This window comes from Dermacentor andersoni, chromosome 4 (assembly GCF_023375885.2).
Source record: "Dermacentor andersoni chromosome 4, qqDerAnde1_hic_scaffold, whole genome shotgun sequence".
Taxonomy (NCBI): domain Eukaryota; kingdom Metazoa; phylum Arthropoda; class Arachnida; order Ixodida; family Ixodidae; genus Dermacentor; species Dermacentor andersoni.
This window is the reverse complement of record NC_092817.1, coordinates 126,205,112-126,220,980: the sequence shown is the minus strand read 5'-3', so window position 1 is coordinate 126,220,980 and position 15,869 is coordinate 126,205,112. Positions and strand designations below refer to the sequence as shown.

General features: G+C 48.5%; 2 protein-coding genes and 8 non-coding genes across 11 annotated transcripts in view; 9 read left to right on the top strand and 1 right to left on the bottom strand.

Moving 5' to 3' along the window:
* LOC126537438 (acyl-CoA synthetase short-chain family member 3, mitochondrial) overlaps positions 1–15,869 on the top strand; it is a 53,365-nt gene that overhangs the window by 25,945 nt on the left and 11,551 nt on the right. For both annotated transcript variants that reach the window (XM_055074385.2, XM_055074384.2), the window contains exons 9-14: positions 185–288; positions 1,072–1,167; positions 2,923–2,986; positions 5,390–5,471; positions 5,539–5,661; positions 6,399–6,498. In XM_055074385.2, the coding sequence (XP_054930360.1) occupies positions 185–288; positions 1,072–1,167; positions 2,923–2,986; positions 5,390–5,471; positions 5,539–5,661; positions 6,399–6,498 (569 nt within the window). The remainder of the gene's footprint in view (positions 1–184; positions 289–1,071; positions 1,168–2,922; positions 2,987–5,389; positions 5,472–5,538; positions 5,662–6,398; positions 6,499–15,869) is intronic.
* stas (Transmembrane protein stas) overlaps positions 1–15,869 on the bottom strand; it is a 79,951-nt gene that overhangs the window by 56,434 nt on the left and 7,648 nt on the right. The gene's annotated exons all lie outside the window — the stretch shown is intronic.
* Positions 9,426–9,507, top strand: TRNAS-GCU (transfer RNA serine (anticodon GCU)). The gene has a single exon. It is a non-coding gene; the product is annotated as a tRNA-Ser (tRNA).
* TRNAS-GCU (transfer RNA serine (anticodon GCU)) lies at positions 9,649–9,730 on the top strand. Its single transcript has one exon. It is a non-coding gene; the product is annotated as a tRNA-Ser (tRNA).
* Positions 9,874–9,955, top strand: TRNAS-GCU (transfer RNA serine (anticodon GCU)). Its single transcript has one exon. It is a non-coding gene; the product is annotated as a tRNA-Ser (tRNA).
* Positions 10,099–10,180, top strand: TRNAS-GCU (transfer RNA serine (anticodon GCU)). Its single transcript has one exon. It is a non-coding gene; the product is annotated as a tRNA-Ser (tRNA).
* Positions 10,324–10,405, top strand: TRNAS-GCU (transfer RNA serine (anticodon GCU)). The gene has a single exon. It is a non-coding gene; the product is annotated as a tRNA-Ser (tRNA).
* Positions 10,549–10,630, top strand: TRNAS-GCU (transfer RNA serine (anticodon GCU)). Its single transcript has one exon. It is a non-coding gene; the product is annotated as a tRNA-Ser (tRNA).
* Positions 10,774–10,855, top strand: TRNAS-GCU (transfer RNA serine (anticodon GCU)). Its single transcript has one exon. It is a non-coding gene; the product is annotated as a tRNA-Ser (tRNA).
* TRNAS-GCU (transfer RNA serine (anticodon GCU)) lies at positions 11,000–11,081 on the top strand. The gene has a single exon. It is a non-coding gene; the product is annotated as a tRNA-Ser (tRNA).

Sequence of the window (15,869 nt, the reverse complement as noted above, 5' to 3'; positions counted from 1 at the left end):
TCTTATATAGAGATGACGTCGAGCTTGTCGTGCCTCGAAAACTGAGTACGTGTACTCGGTAAGGGGTGTGCGGAGGTCGGTGTAACTGAAGGAGGAGGGCTGGAGAGGATGTGAGGGAGGGGGGGTCTCAGAAATATCTCCAACAAGGGACGCGTCAAGCAACCACCTCGGGATACCCCGCCAGGCTGCGGCACCTGTTCCTGGCCGGCGAACGGTGCGACCAGGAGACACTCCGGTGGGCCGAGCAGGCGTTCGGCGTTCCCACGCTCGACAACTGGTGGCAGACCGGTGAGTACACGCACGCGTCCGCACTATAGTGTCAAGGACCTGAAACCTGTACGCACAATGACCAATAATGAATAGAAGAAAACTGTGGCCGAATGGCTATAGAGCATCGGGCTGTAATGTTGGGAGGTCGTAGTTCGATCACGTGGTTGCGTGTCACGTAACCTATCGCGTGAATTGCGTATCCGCCGTAGGACACGTAATTACGTTATTTTCTGCGTCCACGGAAAGGCAGCAGCAACCGCGGTCAGCAAAGTCCTGGAGGGTTCGCTAAGGAACATTTGCTTTAAGATCTGCACCTTTACGAAAGTTACCGCGTCAGGGTGTAGTACGAGTGCGCAGTTATACGGGGTTGTAATGCACGACACAATCATGACATTTTACAAGCCTGTACGTATCTGCTACTTGCGGTGGACCTCGACAGCTTTCAGTACACAGCATGCCGAACAACGTTTGCGAAAGATGGCTTCTTAGCAACGCTAGTCTTTGCGAGAAGCTCACTTCAACAATTCACTTCGTTTTACAGGAGGCGGCTTTTTCGCTGGGAATACGTATGAACTTGCGTATGTGCCTTTGTAACTGAAAATGAAACTTTTTCTTTGCGTTTATTCCTTTTCTGATCTACCATTTGCGGTCTTACCATTAATTAAACGGTGTTGTTGAAGGTCACCCAATAAAGGGTGATGGTGAGTTACATCCCCAATTTAGATTTAGGAAGGTTTGTTTTCAATTGCAACAGTTTCGCCTTTCTTCGTTTTATGCTCCTTAATTCCTTTCATACTACAGAGACCGGTACGCCTGTGACTTCTACCTGTGTGGGACTAGGCAACACTACACAGGTTCCAGATGAAGCGACGGGACTGCCAGTTCCAGGATGGAACGGCAAGATATTTTCTTTCTTCTGTGTTATTTTTTTTATCTCCGAGCACTGCAGCGAAAGTTACAGGTTGCATAAGAATCATAACTTCAACAAAGGCCCGTTTGTTTCACAAGCGATAAACCTGTAAACTATGTTGTTTTACGCTTGTCGAATGAAAATACCAACAAGCGGCACACAATGGGCTTTCCCTAAAACACGCCGTCGGTTCTCGCTCCTGTTTGGCTGAATACTCCAAGCAGCCGACGTCACGGAGTACAGAACACGTTATCACGTGACTCAGCTAGCTGACAGTGAGCTATGATCCACAACGAACGTCACACTGTCACGGCACTTTTGCTGTCCAGACACTGGTGTTGCTAAAAGCCGAGCAAATCGTTTAAAATCAGTTCGTCGCATTTAGACGACCGTGCGGAATGACGCGTAGAGAACGAGATAGCATTACGGCGTCCATAAATGTGTGCCACGTCCATAAAGACGCGCCACTAAGCTACCGCGGCGGTAAAAATATCTATCTGAACCCAGTGGCCTACAGCTATTGCTAGCCGGGCCAATATTCAGAATTGTGTATATTTTCCAATAAAAAAGCAAACTTAGATAACGCGACTTGGGCCTGCCCCAAGAGTAAGCTAGGTAACATGACCAACGCTGAGCAGTGGGAGGCCGTGCTGCTGAGCTCGGACCCGAAGGAACAACTCCGCGTCATCCAGCTCGCCGAAGACGCCGCCAGGGCCCAAGGGCTCCTGGCCGACGACTAGGCCCTGGGCCGCAAGACCTCCTAAAGAAGGCTGGACAATGAAAAATCTTTTTTTCCTCCTTACATGCACACACAGACACCATCATCGTCAGGCCCGCCGAGCGGAATGATGGAACATGTTTCGTTAGAATGTGAAGATGTCTACCCAGCTGTCGGTTTGGGCTCCACTGGCCTGCTTGAAGCCATTGGGTTCAGGGATAAGAGCGGGAAAGTAAACATGTCCGCAGTAGAGATTAGTAAAATGCGATTGGAGGTTTGGTGGCGGAAAAGTAGGGATGCCACAAAGGTACGGAAGCGTACAATAACGAAGTTCCCAATAGTTATTCAAAAACTTTATGCTGGGAATTGTTTGTCTGTTAACAAGAAAAAAAGATAAGTAATACAATAAGTGAGTGAGTGTGCGAGTGAGTGAAAACTTTATTGTAAATGTCCGGCGAGTTGGGCGGGGTGGGGCCATAAGCACCCCAGCCTAGTTGACGGCCTCGAGTCCTTGGACTCGGGTGGCTGCTTCGGCGTGCCGGACGGCCCACAAACAAGCAAAAAAAAAAAAAGAGCTTGGTGGCGTAGCTTACCTTCCTGTTTCACAGGGGACGCTCATTGCATCTATCGATCCATCCAGGAGGCGCGAACGTGCTCACGATAGGCTTTTAACCGTTGCAATTGTTCTCGGCGTCATTGAAACGCCCGAGCTTTCGCCGCACTTTTGGTAGCGTGACACAAACTGTTTTTCACAAAGGCGGGTAGTAACACTGCCTTGTAAGGAGGGCGCCCGAATGCCAGTCAATTGTGAGCAGGCGGTCAGTTTATGTACAATTTTTATTTCCACTACTTTTTATTTCTTCTAAATAATAAAATTACACTCAAACGAAAGCGTCGCCTAGGCACACTACAACTCTGCTCGATTTTGGTTTTGTCACAAAGATATATTAATGTAGCATTTACCAAATAGAAGTCGAGTCCGCCTAATCATTTCTTGCATTTTATTGTTTTTCCACTGCTGCAGTGAAGATATTGTTGGAGGACGGCTTGGAAGCGGCTCCCAACCAGCTGGGTAACGTGGCCATAAGGTGAACTATTTATTGATCACGACACGTTTGGTAATGACGCGGTAGGCGCACTGTGCATGAGTCCTTTCTTCAAAAGTCGAGCCGTTATTAGGTCCTGCAATTTCTCTATAAATTGGGCAACTTAAAAACGATTCTGCTTGTTACACTTTTTTCGTGAATTTATTCAACGATCTCACTTAACTATTATGCGAAGTCTGCGTGCCGAGGTGTAGCTTACAGGGTGCGCCATAATCACTGGCACGCACTCTGGCCGATAATTGTGCCTCTGATTTTTTTTCTAGCTTCGCCACATCGTTTTTTCAAACATTTCTTCAATATTTATTCTGTATTTTGACCGTGCTTCATGCTGGTTTGCTTATTGCATGGCACGCCCATGCAATCTCGTCACTGAGTGAGGCCAGACACTCTACTTCCGAGTTCGCCGTAATTTTGAAAATTCATTGCAATATTAATCGCCTACTGGGCTTTCAAGGGTGGCACACTTAAGGACTTACCCCTTAGGGTTCTTCCTGTCCCTTTGACTACTTCTGACTTTAAAAAAAAAAACTCTTACGAAGAGGATCCAGTAGCCAACCACGGAGAAGCATCATAAAGATGTCCTTGGAGCTGAATATGTGTCGGCGACAACAACGACAGCGGTAGTGCAAAGGAACGTCAAGATGTTCCCCTACAAACTCCGTAGGAGATATAGACTGACGGAGTTGCGGAGAAAGGGAAGATGGGGGAAAAAAGAGCCGGCTGCTGTTAACACGGGTCGTGAATGGGAAACACTTGGCAACTGTATTCACCGGTGAAGCCGAGGATCTGATGAAATATCGTCTGGTCGGGAAGAATCATGGCGAGAACTGAAAACAGACGCCGACCTTCACTGGGCTTCATGGCTCTTCATTCTGAACGAGGTTCCCCTGTGGGGGCCAAAACGTCAGTTAAGAAACAAAAATTTTACCCACCTTGGACGGTGTGTGTTTTCCTGTTCTCGCCATGCATTAATCACCGGTGGAAAAAATTTCGTGGTAGAGGTCCGTCAAAACCGGAACTCTCGTGCACTTGCTCGGAAGTCAGAGCTTCCTGATGCAACCAGTTGGACTTTTTTTTTTTTTTTTTTGTCGAAACTCGCATCCGGCGTCTGTCTGCGGTAACCACCACTTGGCTGCATTCCTCTTCTTTGTTTTTGTTTTTTCTGCCAAAAGGCTCAAATATCGACACTGACACATACCTTAAAGCTATGCTTAAGCCTCCATTCACTGCCCTGGTCCCATGGTCCCACTTCGGTGAGCAGTCTTTGACTTTGCAGCAGCACTACAATAGAAGAGCAAATCAACACCACAACAGCGGTGTCGCGCTCTCACGCCTGACTTCATTACAGCCGGCGAGCTACCCTGACCCATGGACTTTCGTGTGGGGGATATTCTCGACAAGGAGACCCGTGCCCTTCAGCACACCAGCACGGTGGCCCTGAAAGCATCGCTGGAGCGAGCGTAGAGAAACAAATCCCCCGGGGGATACATTGGGGGCGGCAGTTGAATCGTAACTATAATAGAACGTCGAAAGGCCGTTATCAAGGCCAAGAGTGGAGATATCGAATAAAATGTTTTGCGTGGCATTCCCAATATATAGGGTTAATGCCCTACAACAAGTTTCCTGGTATGTATGTTTCTTTTTTCTTTTTGATTCTAAAGTATACTAGGCATAAACCTCGTGACAGCATTTATGGCGCACCCTGTAAAGGAGAAATAACTACCCCACTACTTGGGCAGATCGAGCTTGCAGCGCCATTTGCAGTTAAGTTTTGCATTGTCCCGCTAAAGCAATAAACAGACAGCAGTGAAAACTATCAGTTTCGCCATTAAGGCGAAACAACTAATGCGATAGCAACATGTTAGAATATTACGGGAAGTGTAAGGCTCGTAGCGGTAGCGGCAGTGGAATTGAAGTAAACGCAAGATGACTAAGTAAACAGGAGCTGTTGCGCTAGGGATCCTCCGTTTGAATCCTGCCATCGGACACTTTTATGTATGCTTATTAATTAAAGCCAACGTATTTCCTAGCGACTTTACCACCTCTTTTCCGTATCGAGTATGTTTCAAACCTCTTTCCTGGGCCGTTCCCGGAGGTAGTCCCGTGGAGTAATTAGTTAAGCACTGTTTAGATGAATTGTTCATTATTCCAACACGCATTCTGATACGCATAGTACATTCGGTGTGCTTGCGCCAATTAGCTCGATTCAAGGTACTGTCTGATTTCTCGTGCGACAAGTATGCAATGTCCGCCTCTTCGTTGAATCCAGCCCAACGACTAGAATTGTGCAAACAACCACGAGGAATCGTATATATATAGTCTAAGGAAATACACTTTGTATATTTGTGCGGTTGACCTGAATATGTGGTGTGCACTTTCCCGTAGGTTGCCAATGCCCCCTGGAGCCCTGTCGACATTGTTCAGAGCAGACGACGTTTTCATTGTCAAGTACTTCGAGAAATTTCCGGTGAGGTTTACAAATACGCGCGTTCTACACGGAAGTGTGAGGCTATAATAAGATGCGTCTCCAACAGGGCTATTACGACACCATGGACACCGGCATGTTGCATAAGAACGGCTACGTCAGCATCTTTTCCAGGAGCGACGACGTCATCAACGTCGCCGGACACCGCCTGTCAACGTCACAGATTGAGGAGGTAGGTTGTTCGTACATTTATGCTGGCCATTTCAGGCTGTTAGCCAGAGAAGGCTCACACTCTATACTTCAACGTTAAGGATAATAAGAACTGCAACATTATGCTACCAATTAAGACTAAAAGGAAATAATAATAAATAAGCTTCAGAAAGAGCGACACGGTTAGGAAGAGAACAGAAACTGACTGTAAAGGTTATCTCCACGGTGAGCACATTAGTATTTAACAAACAGGCAATGCACTTTCGTAAATTCACTTTGAGGATGTCTGCGAATGAATTTGATGTTGGGCCTTCTACAAGAGAGACCGGAAGCCGACTCCATTGCAGAAGGATGACAAATGCCTCCTGTATTTGCGAACCGTGCATGAAAAAAAAAATGCTTTTGTATACCTCAGTTCGGTAGGAAAGATCATTCAGCTGTTTCGTAAAACTATATACGTGCGTATCGTTCAACAAAACCCGGCAAACCGCGTCTTTGTGTCCCGTAGGTTTTCTTCTCGTTCCTATCCTCTTTGTGCTCTAACCCCCCCCCCCCCCCCCCCTCCACATTGGATACACGAAATAATTGCTGCGTGGGGAGTTGGACGGCGTTCAAGAACTGTTGTGACGTGCCACAGCAGTGGCACCGACTGACCGCTATATATATAAGCGGTTGCACATCGTGACCAAGAGCACAAGTAGGTGCACTGAGCTCTTCCGCGCTTTCCACGCATGACCCGAACGCTTCCCGGGCGCGAAGGCCATCATGAAGCACGACGGCGTCGCAGAGTGCGCGGTCATCGGCGTTCCGGATCCGATCAAGGGAGAGGTCCCGCTCGCCCTCTTCGTTCTCAAAGATGGTAAATATGGCGTCGAACTCATCGCGCGTGCTTGTTCTCCTGTTATCCGCAACGGTGGAAGACACGTTCCTGCTGCAAAAAAAGAAAAAAAGAAACTGCAAACGCGTCTCGGCTTATTGTAGTGGAATGCCTAGATATTCACCAAGACGGAACCGTGGTTAACGTTCACCTTCCAGAAGTGCTGTAGAGGCGTTTAGAATGTCGAAGAAAAACAAAGGCAGGGAAGAGATGCGGGAACGATGGTCGCAGGCATATGCAACTTTGCCAAATAAACCAGGGATATGCAAGGGGATAGAGTAGGGTTACGGTAACGCGCGATCAAGCATAGCTCACACAGGCTGACTATATTAATCACCACTCCTACTAAAAGCCGATGCCACCGTAAATCATCGTAATCACCATTAGCGTCGTTTGGTTGTTTCGAGATCGCGCCACTGCTTTAGAAGAGGCATTATATTGGCGTTTACGTTCAGACTATGGAGCGTACCTTAGAGGGCATACAAGCAGTAAATCTAAGTATGCGTAAGAGTCCGGTGTTGTAGCGTTTATACTTCGTGAAAACCACAGCTCATTTTTCGGAGTTTAAATGTTTACTTTAAAATATGTCGTTCTATATTTCAGTGTGAATGTGGTTGCGTGAAAATGTGGAAAAATTGGTTGAAACCATCAGCGTAATATAACCCTTGGGTGCCAACAAATATAAGCGGACAGTTTTTTTTTGGGTGAAATGATAGAGTCGGTGTCTTTTTTTTCTATGCCAGCTGTCGTGAATCTGCATGCATCGGATAATAGATAGCAATAACTGTGATGGAACTCCAAGCGGGAGTACGTCGACGCCTTGGACGATAACCCATGAGAGAGGGCTTGACAAGCTAAGAAAAAAAAGAAGAAAAAACCGAAAGACGGGTGGCGACGCCACATGGAAGTTCGCGCACCAACTCACCGTGACGTCAAAGATTTTGATGGCGTCTGTTCAAGCCTAATTATTCTTTTTATCGATAAAGATGGACTACGTTATTTTTATAAGAGCCACAGATTGGACTGAGTAAGTTTCAAGAACTTTTACTGAACCACAATTGGCCCAAATAGAAAAAAAAATTATTGAAAAATCCGTGACGTCACACTGACGTACCGGCGCTGCGGTTTCGGCTGGAAATAAAGCAAAAAAGAACAAACAAACAAAGTGAAATTTGACTTAGTTTGCTATTTTAATAGACAACTTATTATCGCGAAATTAACTAGAGTTTTCGAAGAATGCATCATCAGTCTGAATTGGTTTAGTGTTCCTCTTTAGTTGATGCGACCAGACTCCTCAAACGCCAAAACGGGACAGGAGGGAACGGTCGGAGGGGGGAGGATGTCGGAGATGTAACATTAATTACATTCAACATTTGCTCCACGTTTGGTTTATGTGAAGGGAAAAATCTTTTCCAAGCTCTTGAGTAAATTTGCACTTGCTTTTCGGCATTATTCCACGTGCTTCCAACACCACATTCGTCACAAGCAAGACGTCGTAAAGACGCCGTCGCCAGTGCAGTTTGGTTTGGCTACGGCCCGTATGTCAATGCATTGATAAGTCCATTGTGGCTGGATCGAGAAAATGTACGAGCCGTAAAAATGGTTGTGCGTTCTTGGACGGGTGCAATCTGATAACTGTTCGGAAAGCGAGCCTTTCCCATGTCCTCGCGTGATTGACGAGAATCCCGCTTTCGTAAGCAAAATGGCCACCACACGCCAAAAGCGAATAGCCGATTCGGTACCGCGGGGCAGGTATTTCGGGACAACTCTCGAGGTCCGGATAGGCAAAAAGCGGGACAAAACATCGTCCCGCAGGTAAGCCGCAGGACATCGGGACCACGGCAGCAAAAACGGGACATGTCCCTCCTAGATCGGGACGTCTGGTCACCTTTAGTGCCCCTTTACACTGTCATAAATATCGGATAATTAATAAAGTAAACGTTGCCTAATTACTCAACGTAAAGCAACGTATGGCGACCTTGTAATGCGTACAGTAGGATTGATTTGTGTCCTTTAGTGAGCTAAATTATCAATGGGGTACAGATGCCGTAGTGAATGGTTCTATCTTGGCCAGCTATCCTAGTGTTTCTGTATATCGACCTGATCGAAATGCGACGGAGGATCGAACCAGTAACCTCGTGCTCAGCAGTGGAACGAACGCCATGGCCACTGGGTCAACGCGGCCAGTCTACGCATGCGTACATGTTTAATGGCATCGAGAATAGAATGACTTGCGGGATCGCCATAATGCGCACCAGAGAGTGATGATATGTGACCTAAAAAGGTGAAATTGGGATTCTTGTAGTCCTCAGATTAATGCCAGTTCTATGTTTCACATTTGATTTAACTTAACTGATTTACGCTGATCTTTCGATCGGCTGAATCCTATTTGTCGATTTCTCTGTCATCGGGACAAGTCGAAATGCTTTGCGGCTAAGCAAGGAAAAACTTTCCTTATAAATGATATAACGATGTATTTAATCATGATAGCAGTATTATTAGCTTTCCTTTGTAGTCCTAATTAAAATTTATTTGGTACCGGTTCTGCTTGTTCAATGCCCAAGCGGCGCAAAGCAACGTTTACAGGGCTGACGTTGGCGCCAAGTGAGCCTTAGGACAAACAAAGGACTCCGAATTGAAACAAGCTCAGAATGGCTCACGTCGAAAATACTCTGCGACGATTGTAAAGGTTGATCAGCTTGACGAAAATTCTGTAAAAAATGCTCATGCGATCATTGGTCGTAATCCGGTTTCTCGTCGCGTCACAACCTGCCCTGCATATAGTTTTTCTTTTTTTTTTCCACAGCCAAATGCTTAAAGTGTTTCAAACTAATGCCCCCCCCCCTTTTATTTTTTATTTGCTGCGGCCTCATTTCGTTCCAGACCTTGCAAGAGGCCATTGTGTGCCTGACGAGGTGGCCGAGTGGTTAAGGCGTTGGACTGCTAATCCAATGGGCTCTGCCCGCGTGGGTTCGAATCCCATCCTCGTCGTAAAGCTCCAATTTCGTCTTTTTTTTTTCAGCATTGGTATCTTTCTTCTTTCCCCACGATTACACCCCTCCCCCCTTTTCGTTTTTTTATTCACTGCGGCCTCCTTTCGTGCCAGGCCTGGCAAGACGCCATTGTACGTCTGACGAGGTGGCCGAGTGGTTAAGGCGTTGGACTGCTAATCCAATGGGCTCTGCCCGCGTGGGTTCGAATCCCATCCTCGTCGTAAATCTCCAAATTCCTCTTCTTTTCTTGCGGCATTGGTATCTTTGGTCCCCGACGATTACTCCCCCACACACACTTCTTTTCCTTTTTTATTCACTGCGGCCTCCTTTCGTGCCAGGCCGGGCAAGACGCCATTGTACGTCTGACGAGGTGGCCGAGTGGTTAAGGCGTTGGACTGCTAATCCAATGGGCTCTGCCCGCGTGGGTTCGAATCCCATCCTCGTCGTAAATCTCCAAATTCCTCTTCTTTTCTTGCGGCATTGGTATCTTTGGTCCCCGACGATTACTCCCCCACACACACTTCTTTTCCTTTTTTATTCACTGCGGCCTCCCTTCGTGCCAGGCCGGGCAAGACGCCATTGTACGTCTGACGAGGTGGCCGAGTGGTTAAGGCGTTGGACTGCTAATCCAATGGGCTCTGCCCGCGTGGGTTCGAATCCCATCCTCGTCGTAAATCTCCAAATTCCTCTTCTTTTCTTGCGGCATTGGTATCTTTGGTCCCCGACGATTACTCCCCCACACACACTTCTTTTCCTTTTTTATTCACTGCGGCCTCCTTTCGTGCCAGGCCGGGCAAGACGCCATTGTACGTCGGACGAGGTGGCCGAGTGGTTAAGGCGTTGGACTGCTAATCCAATGGGCTCTGCCCGCGTGGGTTCGAATCCCATCCTCGTCGTAAATCTCCAAATTCCTCTTCTTTTCTTGCGGCATTGGTATCTTTGGTCCCCGACGATTACTCCCCCACACACACTTCTTTTCCTTTTTTATTCACTGCGGCCTCCCTTCGTGCCAGGCCGGGCAAGACGCCATTGTACGTCTGACGAGGTGGCCGAGTGGTTAAGGCGTTGGACTGCTAATCTAATGGGCTCTGCCCGCGTGGGTTCGAATCCCATCCTCGTCGTACATCTCCAAATTCCTCTTCTTTTCTTGCGGCATTGGTATCTTTGGTCCCCGACGATTACTCCCCCACACACACTTCTTTTCCTTTTTTATTCACTGCGGCCTCCTTTCGTGCCAGGCCGGGCAAGACGCCATTGTACGTCTGACGAGGTGGCCGAGTGGTTAAGGCGTTGGACTGCTAATCCAATGGGCTCTGCCTGCGTGGGTTCGAATCCCATCTTCGTCGTAAATCTCCAAATTCCTCTTCTTTTCTTGCGGCATTGGTATCTTTGGTCCCCGACGATTACTCCCCCCCACACACTTCTTTTCCTTTTTTTATTCACTGCGGCCTCCTTTCGTGCCAGGCCGGGCAAGACGCCATTGTACGTCTGACGAGGTGGCCGAGTGGTTAAGGCGTTGGACTGCTAATCCAATGGGCTCTGCCCGCGTGGGTTCGAATCCCATCCTCGTCGTAAATCTCCAAATTCCTCTTCTTTTCTTGCGGCATTGGTATCTTTGGTCCCCGACGATTACTCCCCCCCACACACACTTCTTTTCCTTTTTTATTCACTGCGGCCTCCTTTCGTGCCAGGCCTGGCAAGACGCCATGGTACGTGTGACGAGGTGGCCGAGTGGATTCTGCTTCCGGCTCCCGAGCTGAACGGATCGCGGGATCATGAGCTCCAGTGGAGCGGCTTATGCGGCTGTTAGCCGCGGCAACAGGCTTTCGACATCGGAAGATAAGGACTACCAGATTATTTTGCCTCGCCTACCTACAGGACGCATCGTGTTAAACACAGTTTTTTTGCACGGCGACACTCGTGTTCGCCCGTTTCGCGTAGAGGATTTTCGGGACGCGCTTCAAGCTCTTGGTATGCTCTCTGGCGTCGTCGCCCTTGGAGCGTACCAAATCAACCACGTATGGGCGGTGACGATGAAGACAGCCGAGATGGCCCAAAAGCTGGCTGCACTGAAGGAGCTTCAGGTCAAGGGGCGTCGCTGCCTGGTCATCGACCCTAAAGAACAGCAGGTGAAGCTTCGTCTTCACTGGCTTCTTCATGGTGTGGATGATGAAGACGTAAAGACTGCGCTGGCTTCCTTTGGCAAAGTCACGGAAGTAACCCGGGAGCGCTGGCGGGTGGATGGCGTTTCCGACAAGGGCTCGACGACCCGAGCTGTGCTGCTGCAGCTGAAGGCTGGACTGAAAGTCGACGACCTGCCCCATCAGATCCGCGTCGCCGGCGAGCTTGCGCTGGTCGTAGCCCCAGGTCGCCCCATGCAGTGCCTGCGCTGCCGGGGCTCTGGTCACGTTCGTCGAGAATGTAAGGTTCCCCGTTGCTCCCGGTGCAGGCTTTTCGGACACAACGACACGGACTGTGTACGTTCATACGCAGCAGCCGCGGGGTCGGCGGAGAGCGAGCCGTTGACATCAGACCACATGATGGACGTGACCGAGGCCGAGGATGCGGCCAAGGGAGCTGGAAGCGGCAATGCGGTGGCAGAAGCGAGCGGGACGACGACGCCGACTAAAGGAGGACCGAATAATGTCCCTCCTCCCGACGAGCCAGAAACCGCACTAATCAGCGTCAGGGTGACCCAGAAAGAAAATGAGAGCCGCCAGCCGGCTACTGATACTACGGAGGCAGCGGAAAACGACAACGCGACCCCTGCTAGCGCCCGCGTCGAAAGCGTCTCGGCACCGGTGAAGAGGTCCCTGCAGCAGGAGGAGAAAGTTGACGGAAAGGCCAGCGGTGACTCCGAGGCGCCGCCCGCTAAGACGCTACCCGGCAGGCGCTCCACCCTCAAGCCTAAGCCTAACCTGGAGGCTGACCGTAGGCTAACCCCGAAGCCGACCAAGGACGACCTCGGACGACGGCCACCGGATGGCCACGGAGGCGTCTAGCGGTCAGCTAGACGTTAAGGTGAGCACCATGCTCCGGGCCTTCTCCCCTCCCGTTTAAATCAGTAATGGCTACCAACCCGTCGCTTAGCCTCGGCACGCTAAACGTTCGAGGTCTGGCCGCCAAAAGGAAACAGAGTCAGGTGTATCGACTGCTAGTGGACCACGACCTCGACGTTTTAGCAGTGCAAGAAACCAAGGTAGACGGCGAGGAGGAGACCGGGAGCATGGTGCAAAGGTTCACGTACAACTACTATACGGTAGTGAGCCACGCCTTAGGGACTTCGGCGGGGTGTGTCTTGTTCGTGAGGAAGCTTCCAGGCCTGGTTATAGACGGTTACTTCTCGTGCTCTTCCGGTCGACTTGTCGTTTGTGATTTCAGCTATTGCGATGTCCAATGGCGCGTGCTGTGTATTTATGCGCCTAATACGGTGCAAGAAAGGGTAAATTTCTTTTTGAACTTGAAGCACCACTTGTCTGTGCACAAAATGATAGCCTGTGTTGGGGACTTCAATTGTGTATTAAACATCGAAGACAGGTCTACGCGACGCGTAATTTACGACAAAAGCAGCGATATCATGGCGCAGATCATACATGAATTTGCATTAGAGGATATCGCTCAGTGTTTCGGGGCTGACCGAGAAGTGAAGTACACCCACTTCCAGGGAACAAGTCATGCACGATTAGACCGTATCTACCTGTCATATCATTTAGTAGAAAAATGCCAGTGCTATGCAGTTACTGCCGTATCCTTTTCTGACCACTGCCTGGTAAAATGCAGGGTGGGCAGCAAAAAAGAACGAAACGAATTCGTCTGGGAACTGTGGAAAATGAATGCTGAGCTCCTACGGGATGATACCTTTAACGAGACGGTAGTGAATGCTCTGAATTCTTTTGGAAAAGACAGTTCTATGAAATTGGGCGAGGAGTGGGAGCTGTCGAAACAAACTATTAAAATCAAGGCAATTGAAAGAAGTAGCGTACTACGATATGAAGAGAAGGCAAGAGAAAGGGATTTAAAAACATTACTGGAAAAATTTGTGACGCTCGAATGCATGCAACCCGGAGCTTATCAAGAAGATATGCGTGCTATTAAGAAAAAGCTCGAGGTTTTCGATGAAGAGCGTTATCGAGGCGCGCTCGTGCGTGCGAGAGCAGAAAGACTAGCATGCGGGGAAATGCCTTCGAAAAGAGCACTGGGATTAGAAAAAAAGCACTCCAGACGCAAACAGATTGAGGCCATCCAATATAACGGGGTGGTAGTAACTGATACGAAGAATATAGGGCGTGCTTTCTTTGAACATTTCCAAAAGCTTTTCGCATTCAGGCCCGTCAGCATGCAAAGATTCAAGGACTTATTTTTGCAGCGAATGCCACAGCTGTCGAGTGACGTTAAAGAAACGTTGGAAGGACGAATAACTGAACAGGAAGTGATAAAGGCCATCGAAGACCTGAACCCTGGCAAGTCACCAGGTCCAGACGGTCTTTGTGCCGCTTGGTACAAATCGTTCAAAAGCCACCTAGCTCCTATCTTGACCGCAATTTTCAATGAAGCATACGAAATGAAAATATTTCCACCATCTTTCGGCCAGTCCCATACAGTACTAATACCTAAAACAGAAGAGACCGAGAAGCTCAAGCAACTTTCCTCCTATAGACCCATAGCGCTTACTAACTGCGACTACAAAATACTGATGAAGGTGCTGGCACGGCGTATGCAGTCAGTCATTAAGGAAGTAGTCGGCCCACACCAAACGTGTGGCATTCGCGGAAGAACCATCTTCACTAACATTCACAAGATGAAGTGTGTGCTGGAGTGTTGTGATGCCATGTGTGATGCAGTAGCGATCCTCCAGCTTGACTTGGAGAAAGCATTTGATTGCGTTTCACACGAGATATTGCTCACCATCCTTGAACATGTTAATTTTGGCCACATAATCACTGAGGGGGTGACCATGGCGTACCGGAGTTGCTATACGAGACTTATAATTAACCAAATGCTGGGGGCCCCCATTAACGTGAAGCGCTCCGTTCGCCAGGGTTGTCCACTCAGCCCACTCCTGTTTTGTGTTTACATAGAAACGCTATGTCAGGCCATCATTGAAAATGAATACATTAAGGGATTTTGCCTCCAAGCAGCAGAGGTGAAGTTATTGGCATATGCTGACGATGTGGCCGTATGTTGTAAAGATACGCAAAGTGTATTGAACGCTGTGAGTATCGTCAGACAGTTTGGTAATGCCACTAATAGCTTCGTGAACTGGCAGAAATGTTTGGGGTTTTGGCACGGGGGATGGGCGTCCACCCCAGACCACTTTTCGAACGTCACCTGGGTCACGACGCCAGTTAAGTACCTTGGCGCACCCCTTGATGCCTACAAGGACAGTAGCGAGTACTGGAAGGAGCGGACAAAAGAATTAAAAGAAAAAGCCGACCGATGGAACGCCGGTCACCTGTCAATGTTCGCGAAAGCAACAGCGTGCAACATGTTTCTCGTAACAAAGATCTGGTACGTAATGCAGGTCCTACAGTGCTCTCGGATTAATGTGCAGAAACTGCACCGCGTGTTCGCTGTTTTCGTGTGGGCATCGAGCTGGGAGCGATGTAGCCGAGATAATCTCTTTCGGCGCGTGAAGGATGGTGGTCTCGGGTTGGCGCACCTCTTCTTGCGTCAACTAGTAAACAGGTTCTTCTTTTTTCGAGACACAAATGACCCATTTCTACGCACCGCTATCCAAATGAGGTTGTCAAGATCACTTCCCGAATTCGTTGTAGGCACCGAAATAATGCCAGGACCAGTTCGTGGTTTCTTTAGGGAAATAATTCAGAGTGTTTCCTTTTTGCGTGTTCGTTTTTCTAATGCATATTTGTGGAGTGTAAAACGGAAAAAGTTATATCGTGATTTATGTGACAGTGTATTGCTTGTACCCATGTACAGAGCCCTGTACAGTGGGGGCCCAGGCCTAGATGTATTGAAAAGGGTGAAGAAGATGCCAGTTCAACCAGCCACTAAATCGTTCTTCTTTAAATTACACACAGGTACTCTACCTGTTAAAATCTTTCTTGAACAACGTGGGTTCTACATGCCATGGGGAACCCACTGCCTTATATGTAAAAAAGAAGAAAGCATAGATCATGTCTTCATCCACTGTTGGGAAGGGGTCTTTTTCTGGGACGTGTTACAAAGGACTCTAAAAAAAGAGCTACCTATAGATCCCCACGGAATCAGGTTTCTGCCAGTATATGACGACGAAGGTTTCCCGTACGACCTGATCATGCTTACGGGCCTCCACTGTTTATGGCGCGCAAGAATGTCGGGTTACCATTGTGACCCGGATGCCCGACCGGCGCGTCTGTACTT